The 16611-nt window shown below is 37.0% G+C and overlaps 1 protein-coding gene across 9 annotated transcripts in view; it reads left to right on the forward strand.

Moving 5' to 3' along the window:
* Positions 1-16611, forward strand: part of LOC131233017 (uncharacterized) — a 55364-nt gene that overhangs the window by 23810 nt on the left and 14943 nt on the right. For 8 of the 9 annotated variants that reach the window (XM_058229572.1, XM_058229571.1, XM_058229576.1 and 5 more), the window contains 9 exons: positions 1554-1673; positions 2887-3015; positions 3118-3243; positions 3812-3867; positions 3967-4066; positions 5013-5130; positions 5325-5537; positions 10272-10596; positions 14932-15025. In XM_058229572.1, the coding sequence (XP_058085555.1) occupies positions 1554-1673; positions 2887-3015; positions 3118-3243; positions 3812-3867; positions 3967-4066; positions 5013-5130; positions 5325-5537; positions 10272-10596; positions 14932-15025 (1281 nt within the window). The remainder of the gene's footprint in view (positions 1-1553; positions 1674-2886; positions 3016-3117; positions 3244-3811; positions 3868-3966; positions 4067-5012; positions 5131-5324; positions 5538-10271; positions 10597-14931; positions 15026-16611) is intronic. The other variant, XM_058229579.1, reaches the window with a different exon arrangement.

Below are 16611 nucleotides of genomic sequence, written 5' to 3' on the forward strand. Positions count from 1 at the left end.
CGGCTACACGAATCTTGTTCCACCATTCCACTTCATCAAGGACTTTGTCCCCTTCTAAACCGTAGGTATCAAACCTTTTCTTACTACCTCCAATCATGTCCTTTCAAGCATTCCCCTTTCCCTTTAATATCCTTCGACTTGAACCCACTCACTCTTGATCGGTGTACTTCTTGCGCCTGATGCAGATGACCAAATCACCTTAGTCCACGTCCCTATCTTATTATGTATCAGGCCACTTCTAAGTTCCCTGGAATGTATTCATTTCTTACTATCCTTTCTTGTGTTGCCACTCATCCAACTCAACATCTTCATTTCAATTATACTCAATTCTTTGAAAAACGTTGTTCCTTGATTGCCAAACACTCCATCCCATAAAGCATGGCTGGTCTCATAGCTATAAAATCTTCCCTTCAGTTTGATTTTTATGCAGTGATCACATTACACTCTAGATGCACATCTCCACTTCATCCACTTTGCTCTAATTCTACGAGCAACTTCCTTCTCAATTATCTATTCTCATGAAATTATCAACCCAAGAAATTTGAAGTTGTCATTTTGGGTTATTTCTTGTCCATCAATGTTAACTAATTCCCCGTTTCCACTCCTATTGTTACTAAAATTGCATTTCATATACTCCTTTTTTGTCCAGCGAGTTTTGAAACCTTAATATTTGAAAGCATCTATCTGTAGTTCTAGCTTTAGTTTTGGATTCTAAAGCCGTTACCTTTAGATTCTAAGGCTGTTCAAATAGATGTTGCATCAAATGGCAATCTCCACTTCATTGACCTATCTATTGGACACATCCTCATTGATTTGAATAATCGATAACAGAATTCATTGCTTTGAGGAATCTCTTGACCATCAATTTTAACTGAAGCCTTGCATCTGTAACTATTCTCGCCAAAGTTTCATTCCAAATACTCCATTTGGTTTTGCTCATTTCTAAGCCCCTAGACTTTATAGCCTTCCTCTAAACCTACAATCTAGCATTTGCCTCTTGTCTAGTTTCCTCGACCAACACCATGCCATCTGCAAACACAACATATGTCAAGGGACCTCATCTTAGGTACCAGCAGTTAATTCATGTAGCATCTAGGATGAGGTCACTTGGTGCATGTTTTTTGTTGATGACATGATGTTGGCGATGAAAATAGAGAGGGGGCAAATGCACCATAAAATTATAGGTATTTTAATTTTTACCACATGGCATCTAAGATTGAAATTAGAGAGACCCATCTGCATGCATTGTTATATTGTTCTCTCTCTCTCTCTCTCTCTCTCTATCGAAATATGTATGTGTGTGTGTGCGCGCGCGTGTGTGCGCGTCTGCATCTGTGTAGATATCATGCATCTGCATGCGTGTAGATACACATACATTATCTGTTACTTGTTGGTGGTTCCTTTCCCCTGAAAAATGGCTGTACTATGTTCTATAATCTCATATTAAAATCTTGCATGTGTAGGTGGTTCCTTTCCCCTGAAAGAGAGAAAAAAGAAAAAGGAAAATCTTTACTCTCTTCTATAAACTTATGTTAAAATCTTTTCTTGTGAAGGTGAGAGGCCAAATTAGACTACTTGATGGTGGCTGCATCAGCTTTGGATTGTCTGACTATCCAGTCTCAGAATTTGAGCTGGTTGCTGAAGAACTTTTAATGAGTGATTCTGTGATAAAGGTATGTAACTTTTGTTAAATTATTTGTTGCTTTAGCATTTCATATCTAGGTGAGTAGGATTGCCGTTTTGTTTTGTTTTGTTTTTGTTTTTTAGTTTTTGGTATTTCTTCTTGTCGACAAACGTGGTGTTATATGTTACATCAGAAGCTGTGGCTTTCTGTTGGTGAAGTTTTTGTGTTCTTTCAATTTACTTTGAAATTATTTATTGTTATGTGAGTTTTAAGACAATTAATTCTAGGGAAATAAGTTTTTTTTTTTTTTTTTGAGAAATAATAATTTTGTTAAGGAAAAGCCAAAAGGCAAGAAACAATGAACAAAAACAAAAATAACAAAAGCTGGACTGGCCAACACCCGCAAGGCTCAGGAATCCCACTCCCTGAGCAGCAAGAGAACCTTCCTAACAATATTGACAATGGAACTGCTGCGGTTTTTGAAGCATAAGTTATTTCCCTTTTTCTAGGGAAATAGTTTAAATGTAGTGAAATGCAATTCATATAGTTTTTTATTTTATTTTATTTTAATTTTAATTTTTATTTTAATGGAAAATGTTTTATTATCATTTCCATGACGGTTTCTTTACTTGAGTGGGCTTGGTTATTATTGATTTAGTTCAAGGGAGTTCATGTAGTTCAATTAACTGCCTATGAAATGGCCCTATTAAGTCATAGATGTTCTTAACCACTTGATACTTACTAAATCAAGTGCCTATTACTGAGGTGTTTGAAATTGGGTTTGTTTGATTATAGATTTTTTGAGTTTTGAGTTGATCTTCTGAATGTTTTCACAAATTGATCACCAAGTATATCCTATGTTTGGTCTTGGATTTGGTTGTCACATTTATAAAACTGAGTTGTTGGTGCTGTTTACAGAGTGCAGCAAGGTTGCAAGAGAAACAAATCAATTGAAGTTGTGTATTTAGCCCACTTAATACGTAGTTTTGTCAAGTATTTGGGCTCTGCATGCCCCAAATTTTTTTTCCTGATTCAAGATTCGAGATTTTTTATTTTTTATTTTTGTTGTTGTTGTTGTTGTTGTTGGTATTTTGCCCATTTTGTGCATCTGATGATTCTGATCCTTTTGTTATCCTTGAACTTGTGAATTTGATCAACTTCACGTTTTTTGTTCTGGTAGATAAGTGGCATCCAGAAGTTGTGAAGTCAATCAGACCTCACCTTAAATTTGGTATTCTAAAATGTTCCTTTTGTCATTGAAGGTGTACGGCGCATTCCGAATGTCTATTAAAATGTTACTCATGTGGGACTCTCAGATTAAGATTGATGGTGGAGGAAATACTCAAGTTAGAAGTTCACTGCTTGAAGTCAGGAATTTAGTTGTTCTCAGGGTATGGTAATTTGAACTTTTTCTCTGCTTGATATCAGCACTTGTTCTTTTTCTGCTCTTAGTTTTGAAGATCATGCTACATTTTTTTCCTTCTTTTTGGCAGCACAATTCCATCATCAGTTCTAATTCAAACTTGGGTTTATATGGTCAAGGGCTTCTGAAATTGACTGGTCCCGGTGATGCAATCAAAGGGCAGCGACTTTTCCTGTCACTATTTTATAACATAGATGTAAGATTTTGTGTGCGAATTTTACATAAGATAAAGTTTTGATATCAGTACACAATGCCTTGTTTGCTTAGGAATGGAAATCATCCAGATAATCTCATGCTGCATTTTGTATTAAAGAATTTGTGACCAACCTTCACACTATCTAAAATATGAACTCTAACGAGCACCTTGAAGGAATGCTTGAACCTGATTCTCGAAGTCATTTTATACAAATTAACATGTAGCAAACGTATAGCTCGTCATCCACTTTGAACGTACACCCAGATGCACAGCTCAAGTGGTAGACTGAGTGAAAGATACCTTGTTTCAACACCGAGGTCTTGGCATCGATTCCCTTGGGGGTGGCTAACAGTGAAGTGTGATCTGACGGTGGGTGTACTAACAAGCTAAATAAAAAATGAAAAAATCCACTTTGAATGTACTAAGTTTGCCACTGATTCTATCAAGTATTGAAACAAGATTGATATGCTGATATTGCTCTACTATAGTTTCATTCTTCTATGAATGACAATGTCTTTCTTATTTACATAGACAATATCTTGTCACATTTCTTTACCATCTTTGACAGGTTGGGCCAGGTTCGTTGCTTCAGGCTCCATCTGATGATGAAAATGAAAGTAGTTCGTGAGTGTAAAGTTGTGTTAGTAGAGACTATGTATCATCTAGGCATCTACTCCCATTCTTATTTAAGATTTAATTTGTTTGAATTTTATTTTCATTTAGGGCAACTAAATCTCCTTGTGAGAGTCAAACATGCCCGATAGAGTTGATAACTCCTCCAGAAGACTGCCATGTGAACAATTCATTGTCTATGACACTTCAAGTAAGTGATCATTGTCATTTTGCACCACTGTTTTTCATGCCAATTTATGTCCAAGTACCTTGCTTTGCTTAGATTATTTTATTAGCTTTATACATGTATGTTTTCTCCCACATGAATGTATGGGAAACTCGAGTTCTTTGTCTCCATTTCCATTAACTGAATGTTGATTTCCTTTTCCTTACTGAGTTGAATATTTAAATCCAAGTTCAAGAAGAGTATGGACCTCGTTGCTTCCTTCTTGAAGCTTTTTTCAAATAATAATGTTAAATTTAGGGACTACATTGCAGAGAATTGTATATTTTTGTTCCATTCATAATATTATAATTATCAAGTAGAATACTATCTTAAGAGATCTAGAGATCTGTATTTACAGCTGTCAATACATATCACTGTGGAGCTTTTCTTTTATTCTTGAATAAATGTTCTTTGTGCCTTTCAAACTCAAGCTACTCCTTAGAGCACCTTGAGTTTTGTTTGTGCGGGGGTGGGTGTGTGGTGAGGGGGAGTAGATCTCTTAGTATATGCAAATATCCATCATTATATAAAGATATGCATTGACAGCTGTACATACAGCTGTCTAGATCTCTTGAGATAGTATTCTACTTGTATAACTACATTATTATGAATGGAACAAAAATATACAATTCTCTGCAATGTAGCCCTAAATTTAATAAATAGTATTAAACTCGATAGACCTCTTAACTTGTTCACATGTACTCGAGCAATTTTCAACTGTTGCCGATGTTAGAAAATTTTATAAGCTAATTTGTAGTCAGAGACCTCATCGACTGTGACCATAAAATTTCCTCTATGCATTCTTTTGGTACTATTACATTCTTGTCATCAATGGCCATCCTATTACTGTACCTTATATTGAGTTCATTTATTTCTTTTATATACCCATATTTGCCATTCCCAATTTCACACAGGATGCAATTTTTGGCAGATCTGTCGTGTTGAGGATATTACTGTCCAAGGCTTTGTTAAAGGAAGCATTGTTCACATTCACAGAGCAAGGACGGTCACTATTGAAACTGATGGGATCATAAGTGCATCAGAATTAGGTGATCCAGAGTATTCCAAGATTGATTGCATCGAAACAGTGCCCCATACACAGTTCAAAACTAATTCATCCTATTTTGTTTGCTTTTCTTCTTACTACTATTTTAAAATGTGTTTGTCACTGTTGAGCACATGAAATTGAATTATTTCATGTTTACATTTCCATCTTTGATCTCACTAGGACCTATGTTTCCAGGTTGCAGGGAGGGTCTAGGTAAAGGAAAGTATATAAAATACGGAGCGGTGGGTGGCGGTGGACATGGAGGTAGAGGTGGCTCAGGGGTTTACAATGAGATGCGTAGTGAAGGTGGTCAAGAATACGGTGATGCTGATCTTCCCTGTGAGTTAGGAAGTGGAAGTGGTGTGCCTAGTGAATTAAATGGACGTGTTGCAGGAGGGGGAATGATAGGTAAGGCCTTCTTGACATGTCAGTTTAATTATGAAAGAAAAACAGTTTATATCAGTTTGTTGTTTGCGAAATATGTTTTATTAGTTTATCGATCAGGAAAATCTTCATAGTAATGAGGATGAAAACAGATTGCCATACTTATGGGATGCCCTTGTGCTGTTCAAGTTAAACTAGAAGACAAATAATTAGTTCTCAAAAGCAGTCAGAATTTCCATTCTAGTTCTTATTTGAGTCAGATATGATCACCACATTTACAACTTGTCAACCATCCCATCATATTTATGTGGCTCCCTTGGAAGCTCATGTGGTTTCATCATTCTCTGCAAAAAGTTGATCGGCTTTCAATAGGAAAAATGGTTCTTTTGTCCAGGAAATGCCATCTTCACTACATACAGCAAGAGAGCTGAGTAATCAAGTTATCTATTAAAACTTCTCTTCCAATACTTTATCAATTACAACTTAGAATGGATCATGTCTTATCTCAATTTTCTTTTCCTTTTCACTCTTTTGATGTCATGCTTCTGTTTTACACAGAATTTGGATTCTTTTCCTCTACCTGGTCTTTGGGGTAATTTGTTTCATTGTGGACATTGAATGGAACCACAAAATTCAGGAGCATCTTCATATCTTTTTGTGAATTCTTTTATCACCAAATTCTGTGGTATTTTATAGGTTGACCATTCCCATACTCCATGAGGTCTCCCCTTACCTGCCAACATTATGTGGCAACTGTTCTACATTTAAAACTTTTCACAAAAATGGAATTTTGCTGGAGTTACCACGCACCCTAGAGCTTATATTTTAGTATTGAATAAGTCATCATTTAGTCTATCTAGGCCAAATAAGACACTTCAATGTTTCCAGATGCCATGGAAGTCGCTACATCGTGCATTACTCATGTATGGCATTTTCCCTTAGGCCAACCATGGATTCCATGCCAAACAATGGAAAGGGAAATGGTTTTCCTTTGATGTGATGATTTATGTTTTGGAAAGCAAAGAAAATGGTAGATAACACCCAACAAACATTACAGTTTTTATCATTTAGAACCTTGGCACAAGAAACTAGTGAGCATTGTGAGAGGAATTTGAGATTTCTACTTGCTATCAAAACAAGAACTCAAAATTGGAATCTATGTTTAATAGTTCTTATAGAAATCATCATTGGATAATTATTGTTTTTTTCCTTTCTTTTTCCTTTCTTTTTCTATGGATTCTATATATCCAAACATGCCCTTATCGTTTTCTAGGTTCATACTTTCTGTATTAGTAATACTTTCTGTTCTTTACATGTTGGTGGGTTTTAATTCTCATTTTTCTAGGTTCATTAAAAAAAATCTCATTTTTCTAGGTTGTATAGGCATAGTAGTGTCTAGTTCTCAAAATCTATAAAACGTGGGTGGGTAAATTTTTTTACATCATAAAAACAACAATCATTCCCCAATTCAAAGAGAGATGCTTCAACACCTTTTTTAAAAAAAAAATAATAAAGGGAGGTGTAGTGATGAGGACATCCGAGCACCATACCAGAGGATGAGCGCTGAGTCAGTCTCCTTATGGCTAGACGACCATTATATGGGGCCCACTTGGCCCAGTTCACATTTCTAGCCATGTTGAAGACTCCACATGTATGTTTATGCATCTTTGAAGACCCCAGACTGGGAAGATGCACATGGGCTGCATATAGGAGTTTGATGGACATGATGATCGGTCTATTGGATCATCATCATTGGACATCTTGATCGTGGACCCCCATGGGCCATGAACTAGTTTAGTTTAGATTATTTACATGCTTCATTATTTTTGGTATAACTTATATTTGTGTTGACATTAGGGAGTTAGGAACAACTTTTAATTTATCAAGTGTCTTTATGTTGAGAATCTTATCTGAGAGCGTTTTTTTTGTAAAAGGTCTTTTTTGAGACTATAAAAGAGAAAGATGGGTGTGTGAAGCCTAATGCCATTATTTTGAAAAAAAAAAAGAGCTGTGTTTTCTCTTTTTCATGTGATTTGAAGAATACTCCATGTGATTTGAATCTTGGGTGTGGTGTGATTCCATTCCCTATTCAACGGAGGTGGGGGACTTCCATCCATCATCTTCCTTCTCTCTTCATTTCTATCCAAAAGAGGTATTTTTTCAAAAACTTCGTCTCTCTTCTTCCCTTCCTATCTAAGACCATTTAAATAATCTTTTTCTTCAACTTTTCATCCAACCGAAATTAACCATCGAGGACCCAAAAACCCTAGCCAACGACCCACACGTGTGAGCCCCTAGGCTGACCGTATGGACAACCGCTCAATCCTTTGATTTCCTTTTGCTTCCCCCATCCATAACCCCACCCCAAACCCTAGATCCCCAATTTCCTATTTTTCCCAATATCTAAAAACTCTAATTCCAAAATCCCTAATTTTCATGAACCCTAATTTTTCAAATTTCATATTTCCTCTTTGATGCAGGACACATGATTTAATGCTAGCATGCAACATGGAGATTATGAAAGAGTCCATAAAGTAATTCAATTAACAAAAGACGCTAACCTACCAATTAATTAAGAGTAAACAATAGGAAATAAAATCTGATTTAACCTAAATCACATGCCCTCATGCTAAGAAATTACATAAATCAATTAAAAGTTGGACCGATGGAAGGATAAAACTTTCAATTTAGCATAGACACGTTTCACACTTAATGGATATATTTGTAGGTCTTATGATTAGGGTTAGGAAGGGGAAAATATAAAATTTGAAAAATTAGGATTCATGAGAATTGCGGATTTTGGAATTAGGGTTTTTAGAAATTGGGAAAAAGAGGGAATTGCAGATCTAGGGTTTAGAAGGTTGAAATGGGAAGGAAAATAGGAAGACAAGAGAAGAAGAAGAAGAATACCTTTCGAAGATAAGGAAGATGAAGGATGTACGTTGGAATCCACCACCAGGCAAGCTTCTACCCTTCCACAATTTAATTGGAAGGGAGGGTTTTTTTTTTTTTTTCTAAAAAACCATAGAAAACAATGAGAAAAATTCCTTCACACAAGAGAGCCTCTCTCTCTCTCTCTCTCTCTCTCTCTCTCTCTCTCTCTCTTTCCTTCTCAAATCTCCACTAGGGTTGGAACTCCACCATTCCTATGCTTTTAGAATTAAAAATTCAGAATTAAAATCCAACATAATTACAACTATGCCACTTACTTAAGTAAAGTGACCCATCATCTAAAATAAGAAAACTAAAACATATATTATCAATCGCAACCATCAAATAACTCCTAAAAATAAAATAAAAAGCATAAAGAAAGCGAGATCAGAGTTCAAGGGGACCAGATCTAGAAGATCTGGTGGCTCGATGGCCTGATCGACAAGATCCAACGGTCGGATCGATACGAAATAAAAATCTTCTGACTAAAGTGATCTCCTAAGCACCCCACATGCATCATCCCAAGGTGGGGTCTTCCTGATGCATGTCCAATGCATGTGGGGTCTTCAAAATGGCCCGGTGAGCACTGATGTGAGTGGTTGTCTCTGTCTATGGTATATCCGAGTATGTCCTTTGATGTCCCCATCATTCTTCCTAACCTTAATAATAAAACCTACAAATCTGCCTCTTGAGTGTAGAGCGTGCCTATGCTAAATTGAAAGTTTTATCCTTCCATCAGGCCTAGTTTTAATTGATTTATGTGATTTTTTAGCATATGAGCATGTGATTTAGGTTATATCAGATTTTATTTCTTATTGTTTACTCTTGTTTACTTGGTGGGTTAGCATCTTTTGTTAATTGAATTACTTTATGGACTCTTTCATAATCTCCACGTTGAATGCTAGCATTAAATCATGTGTCCTGCACCATGTAGATATAATTGGCTTAGAATTTTAGAAATGACATACTTTGGACCCCTACAAATAGTTTGCATCTGGGCTAAAGTTGACCATCCTGCAGTCATAATTTTTATTTGTTAGGGCACACATATTTGTGTACTCTTGCAGTGTGCCATATATAGGATTAAAATTAGTAGGATTGGTTTTTATGTTTCCTAATTTGTTTTAGTCTCTCATACGTGTTTTTCTTATCTTGCTTGTCTCTTTTATACTCCAATTGTCATCAGGATTTAGTTTAATTATCTATAAATAAAGGATTAAGGAAGAGGGGGTGATAACAGCACCCTTCTCTCGTCCTCCTCTCTTTTCCCTATTTTTTCATCTAAACTTTCATAATTGAATGCATTTTCAAGAAGGGGCATCACTTATGAGATTAAATGAGCTAGACAAGTGTTATATTTTCTGATCTTTTAAGATGAGATCATACTATTAAGAATTTTTTACATGAATTCCTCCATCACGAGATTGCCATATTTTTAAATGGCAAAAGCAGTTCACATTTAAGCTTCAAGTTAAGCATGATGCTGGCTTCATTGTAGCTGAATGAATTGCAAGTTATTGGTTTCTTTCTTTCTTTCCTTTGTTCTTTATTTGTTTTGTTTTGTTTTTGTTTTTGTTTTTTTGTTTTTTTGTTTTTTGTTTTTTGTTTTTTTTTTTTGTCTTTTTATTTATTTATTTATTATTATTTGTTTGTTGGTGCATTCCATCTCCAGTAAGTTCATGATCATCTGGTTGCATATTGATATTTTTCACTAGCCTTGGACATTTTGTTGGGACTCTAGCCATAAAAGGGTTCTTTATTATTATTATTTTTTGGTTAGTCAACGCATTCTTCATATATTTATGTTGCCGATTTCTTTTCCTCCAGTGATGGGTTCCACTCAATGGCCACTGTTAAGGTTAGATATTTATGGATCATTAGAGGCAGATGGTCAAAGTTGTGGTGAAGCACGAAGGAACAGTAATGGTACATTAGTTGGTGGGCTGGGTGGTGGTTCTGGTGGGTCGATTCTTCTTTTCCTTCAAGCACTTACACTCAGCAAAAACTCGTCTTTGTCCATTGCTGGTGGTAGTGGTGGCCAAGTTGGTGGCGGCGGCGGCGGCGGCGGCAGACTTCACTTTCATTGGTCTAATATTGCCACCGGACATGAATATGTTCAGATTGCTATGGTGAATGGGACAATTGACAATAGGTATGTCAAACTCTGCCTAGCAAACTAGATCAAAATATCATGTTATCCATATTATGTAATGCATGTTGATACAAATTATAATCCTGTGAAATAAGTGTCATTGGTCTACTACATGATAGGGCAAATACTATGCTGTCATGAATGACAATTTTATGGTTGAATTAGCTGCATGACAGTGTGTTAGGCATAAGGCTTTGTGCCTCTAATCTTTTCTTTTCTATGAATTACAAATTTAGTAAAGACCAAAACCAAAAATTTAAGGGGGCAGAGTTTTTCCTACAGATAAAACATTTCTATAAATGCGACTTTTCACAATGCTGTTTGCTGTCATTGTTCCTTCTCTAATAAAATGATGAAAATACACATGGAGATCATCTGCAAGATCTCTAATTTCTATCATACTGACGGAATATCATAGTTCCATTAACTGCTTCAAATTTAGTCTAGATATCGGTACTTTTTAACTCTTAGTTATTAAGAACCAGATGATCTGTGGGCGCTATTGTCCTTTTTTTTCTTTTGTTTACTTAGTTTTTTGGTTTATTTATTGAGTTCTCAATGAAAGGTTACACCACTTCATTGTAGCTCATTTGGAAGCTTAGTAATCCTGAAGGCCTACATTTGTTAAACACATCCTTTACAAAATTTCTAGGGGGCAACATTTTCTCATAAATTGGCATTCCCACATCTATTGTTTTCTTGAAATTGGTTCTAGGATTTTGCTCTATCATGTTGTCTATCATATTGTTTCCCTCTCCATCTCTTTGATGTTCCATTGCCACCTCTCCTTTCCCATTATACTTTCTTCCATTTTAATGGTTGAAGTCGAAAGGACTACAGCTGAGCACAACAGATCTTGATCGCTGCTTAGCATTTCTAGAAGAGAAAAGAACAAAAAGGGCATCTGCTTACATATGCAACAATTTACAGTGCCATGCATATGAAGGAACATTTATGCAATACTTGAAACATAGCATAACTGATGCATGGTTCATACAGAGATAGGCACAGCATATGTTATCCCTCTGCCATGAAGAAGAATTCTGGGAAGCCATGTGTTTTATTTTTTACGTATTTAATAGCATGCTTATCTTTGGCCAATTCCGTTAACTTGAATTTCTCTGGAAGGGGTCTACAGTCTCCACTCTTTAATTCAACATATCAAGGAGTTATCCTTTTCATGTAAAAGAGACTGTGCTTATATTTCTAAAGCTTTATGTTCTCTTTGCCTGCAGCCAATGTTTCAAGTCTCAACCCATTGAACCAGTTATCTTGTTACAAATTTGCCATTAACATCTAGTTGATTTTTATTCCACTTAGTTTCCCTTGACTGCTTTTTCTGCTGGTAAGGAAGACTCTGAATTCAGTCTGCTATCCAGATTCCTTGTCAAAGCTATTGGTTAGTATATCCTCAACAACGTTCTGTTAAAATGACCATTTACCATTCATGATGGAACAGTTAAATGCTTCATCATCCATCAAAGCCTTCTCACTGAGAAACTCCATTTCATTATTCAATGTCCTGGTGATGGCTTTATCTGAGTCATCCCGGGTTCTTTTTGGTTAAAAAGTTAAGTTTTAACATTGATGTCAAAAGATTATCCATGCAGTCTCTATGGAGAATTTAGCGGTATGTTCCTTTTTTTTTTGGGAAAGATGAATCATTTTATTTAGGCCAGAGGCCAAACAGAAAAAACACAAAAGAAAACCACAACAAAGGAAAAGAGAAAAAAAAAAAAAAAGAAGAAAGAAAGAAAAAATACCACCTGCTGAGAAAACAATCTACCCATCAGGAACCCATTCATTTAAATACAAAGACCCGATTAAAAACCCCAAAACTAGATCTGCTAATGTTGCGAAAGCGTCTGGAATTTCTTTTGCCCCAGATGGCCCACAACACTGCTAAAAGGGACAACCTCGATTTCCTGGTGCCAAGAATCCCTCCACCACCACCATGCCACAAAATGAAAAGATCCAAAATAGAACTAGGCGTGACCTAGGAGATCTTTGCCTAAGCTAGGATACGAGACCATGCCTCTGAAGCGAAAGGGTAGTGGGTAAAGGGATGATCCACTGATTCCTCGTTCTTCAAGCAAAGGATGCAGACATTAGTCAATATCATAGTTCTTTTCTAGAGATTGTCTATCATGAGAATTCTGTTTCTGCCTGTGAGCCATGCAAATGCTGCTATTATGGGAGGGGTTCCATAGGACCAGACTCGACCAATGAACCTGCATGCACCAGACAGACCGGACTGAGCCAGAATACATCAAACGGACAGAACAGACTCCCGATTTACTACAGCTCCATCGAAGAGAGGTGGCTAAATCCCCTTCAGACAGGAGAGCAAACGCTCTAAATCATCCACTTCAGCATCCCACAAACTATGATGACACAAGGGAAGCCACACACCTCTGGACCATTTCCTGAAAAACAGCAAGCAACAAAAATGCCCTCCACGGGACACAGGAGGCCAAGGGAGACCAAGTGCAAGGGAACATACCCACACCAAACGTCATCCCAAAACTGAGTCCTAGAGGAGGGAGTCTTCAGCTCCTAGAGGCGGCTAAATCCCCTTCAGACAGGAGAGCAAATGCTCTAAATCATCCGTTTCAGCATCCCACAAACTATGATGACACAAGGGAAGCCACACACCTCTGGACCATTTCCTGAAAAACAGCAAGCAACGAAAATGCCCTTCACGGGACACAGGAGGCCAAGGGAGACCAAGTGCAAGGGAACATACCCACACCAAACGTCATCCCAAAACTGAGTCCTAGAGCCATCCAGATAGGAAAGATAGAACCATCTAAAACCTTAGGGGCTTCTTGAGCTATAGCTTTCCATAGAGCATAGGCCTAATAGAGGGACGAGCTTTTGGTCCACCATCCCTTGGAAGAGGTGCCATTCTTAGTAGCCATAATAGATCTCTAGAGGTTGGAGTTTTCAGACCTGAATTGCCACACCCATTTTACCCAAAAGGGAGGAGTTAATCTGCCGCCCAGAGATAAAAGTTTACTTTTCCAAGGCGAAAGCTTTCGCTCCATCCTCTCAATGATCTTGTCCCAGAGGTGAGTTGCAGGCTTACCAACGCAACGAGGGAGTCCTAGATATAAAGACGGAAAGGAGCCTACCAGGCAACCAAAAAGATCCGCCAGCCGGGAAACCTCCTCCTCATCCAAATGGATACCCAAGAATTCTTACCCTAATTAACCTTTAACCCCGAAATTACCTCAAACCAACAAACAGTGGGAATTATCTGTAATTACTTCGTTGATGGAAAAACAATTCCCCCTGCTTTCCTAAAATGTAAGTGGAGTAAGAGCAATTGTTTGCTTTCACAAGCACCTCACTTTTTTAGCTAACTTTCCGAGGCATTTTCCCTAATCCCACACCAAGTTATTAGTTCCTTATCTTTGTTGCCCATTCATTTGGTCAGTGTTTGTGTTAAGACAGACTGACTGTAGTTTACCTGGTCTGAGGTTATCCAATAAGCCATTAGATGCTATTTTTATTTCTCATTGATGCTCTTTGTTCTCGAAGGAGTTATTGTTGGCCCATATAAACCCATAAGGTTTGGTCGCATGTTGTAATCGAGCTTCTTTCCAGCTTTGCACCCACTGATTCAACTAATCCCATTCGAATATTAGTTTTTGGACTTCAGAATTTGCTAGGTAGGTTTTGTAATGTTTATGAGATTTGTGTATAAATATTCATTCCTGTCGCTGATCATATAGCCTTGTACTTGCTACACTTGGGTCAATCATGTCCTCATTTCCTGCTTAGTGTCATTTTCAATTTGGGTCCCTTTTATTCTTTTTTATTTTTTAATTATTATTCTTCTTGTTTTTAGAATCTGATCTCATCAGCTTCTTTGCTGTTATCTCACCTTCATTTTTTTTATAAATTGGTTTGGAAAGAGAAAGTCTCCTTTCCTTTTCTTTTGTCGTATTTCTTTTCTACGGATCCTGTTATGTCCCAAGGGAATGGCTGCTATGTAATTTTGAATCTTATATCAATAAGAGTTTTGTCCAAGGCACCATACGTTGTCTGGCTCTCAATCCCATTTCTCTTGTTACAAATTGTGCATGAGTAATATTCCGTCTTCAATGATAAGGGTTTAGTTTTTGTTCGAGAACAGTTTTATAGAAAATCGATCAGCATCTGTAATTTCACATTTTCCTCATCTTGTTACTGAATATAAAATGCAATGGTTCATTTTCTATTAAGCAGCTAATATTGTCTACAACTTCTAACCTTTAATAATTTCTCTTAAGATCAAGGATATATAAGGTCAGTTAATGGTTATTTCTTTTGATTTTATCCACATAACAGTGGAGGAGCTGGGAGCAGTGGTGGTCACCATGGAGAGAGGGGTACAGTCACGGGAAAGAAGTGTCCCAAAGGGCTTTATGGCACATTCTGCACTGTATGCCTCATTTAACAGTCCTTACAGATCCACTTTGTTTTATTCTTTATTGAATATCTGTTACCTTCTTGCAGTTATAGCTCCTTCAAATTATAATGCATTTATTTACATATTATGTTTAAACTATATGTTTCCTTTTTGATATTTTGGGGAATCACTACAATTTTGCATTTTAGGTGATCATTTGGTCAAATTCTTGTTTATTAGCATTGCCACGGATTATCTAATTCTAATTTGTGCTAATTATTTAGAAACGTTTTACTGATCAATTGTCCTTTTGTAGAAACAGCTTATGTTCCATTTTAATCACATGTTTGTGACTGTGACATTAACATTATATGCATGTAGTATGTGATAATGTGTTATGGATTTCTTGAATCAATTCGCATCCGTAGAAAATCATCGCTGCCATTATCTTAGCCTTTCTACCAGCAAATTGAGTTGACTTTTAAATGGTAGATTGGCAAAAGTTTCATGATCAGCTGCTGACCAGGAATATACCTTCCTCTTTCCCCCTGTTTCTGGAACTGGCCATGGAGAGGTCACATTGACAACACTTGCATGCCAACATGGGTGTGGGAGTGGAAAAGCAACTGTCTAATGTTGTCGAGTATACAAAAGCTAGGAAGCAGGATCGGGAGCATGATTCCAAAGCTTGATTTGAAGCAGGAACGGCACCTAGTTAGAAGGATAGTAAGGGATAGTCACTATGATACACTTGAGTAACAATGAGGACAACCATTTTGAGGCATCAGGGTAACAGCATTAGTAACTAAGCTGCAAATTCATAATATGCAAAACACTAAAATATTTGGCTGGAAAGTAATTGCAAAAATGATATTTACCAAAAAATTAGATCATGATGTCTGTAAAAATCTGAAACTTAAGTCTAGAAAATTTGAAGACACTTTTGGACATTTAAAAATTAATACTTGACCTCGGCAATTCTAGAGACTAGGTTCATGCATGGAAGAGTTGAGCATGAAAATCAAGGTATTCAAAATCATTTATGTATCGGCCGTAATGGTAACGGTTGATACCGTTAGGCCCCGAAACGGGGCATCTTTGTTTTTTGGGTTTGTAACGGCCGTAACAGCAGTTACGGGCCATAATGGCCGTTACGGTACCGTAACAATTGTTATGCAAAATAACCCTAAAGAAAATGACAAAAAAATGAAAAAAGAAAAGAAAAAGAAGCATACCTTTCTTCTCTTCTTCTTCTTCTTCTTCTTTTTGGGCTGCTGTGGCGCTATTGTGGCTGCGGTGGCAGCAATTGCTGCTGCTCTTCTTCTTCTTCTTTCTTCCTGTCCCTCTCTCTCTCTCTCTCTCTCTCTCTCTCTCTCTCTCTCTGTCTCTCTCCCTCCCTCCCTCTTTTCTGTTCCCTCTCTTCTTTCCCTCTTTTTTTTTTCAGTTTCCCTCTCTTTCTCTCTTCTTCTCATTTTCCCTCTTAGAAAAAATCAACGGATTGCCACACACTTATATTTTTTAAATGCTCTGCAGTGCATGCAGCGCGATGCACTTGCATTGTTTTGTTACGTGGGGTCCACCTTGATTTATGTGTAGTATATCCATGCCGTCCATCAGTT

The sequence above is a fragment of the Magnolia sinica genome, chromosome 18 (assembly GCF_029962835.1).
Source record: "Magnolia sinica isolate HGM2019 chromosome 18, MsV1, whole genome shotgun sequence".
In the NCBI taxonomy this organism is placed as follows: Eukaryota; Viridiplantae; Streptophyta; class Magnoliopsida; order Magnoliales; family Magnoliaceae; genus Magnolia; species Magnolia sinica.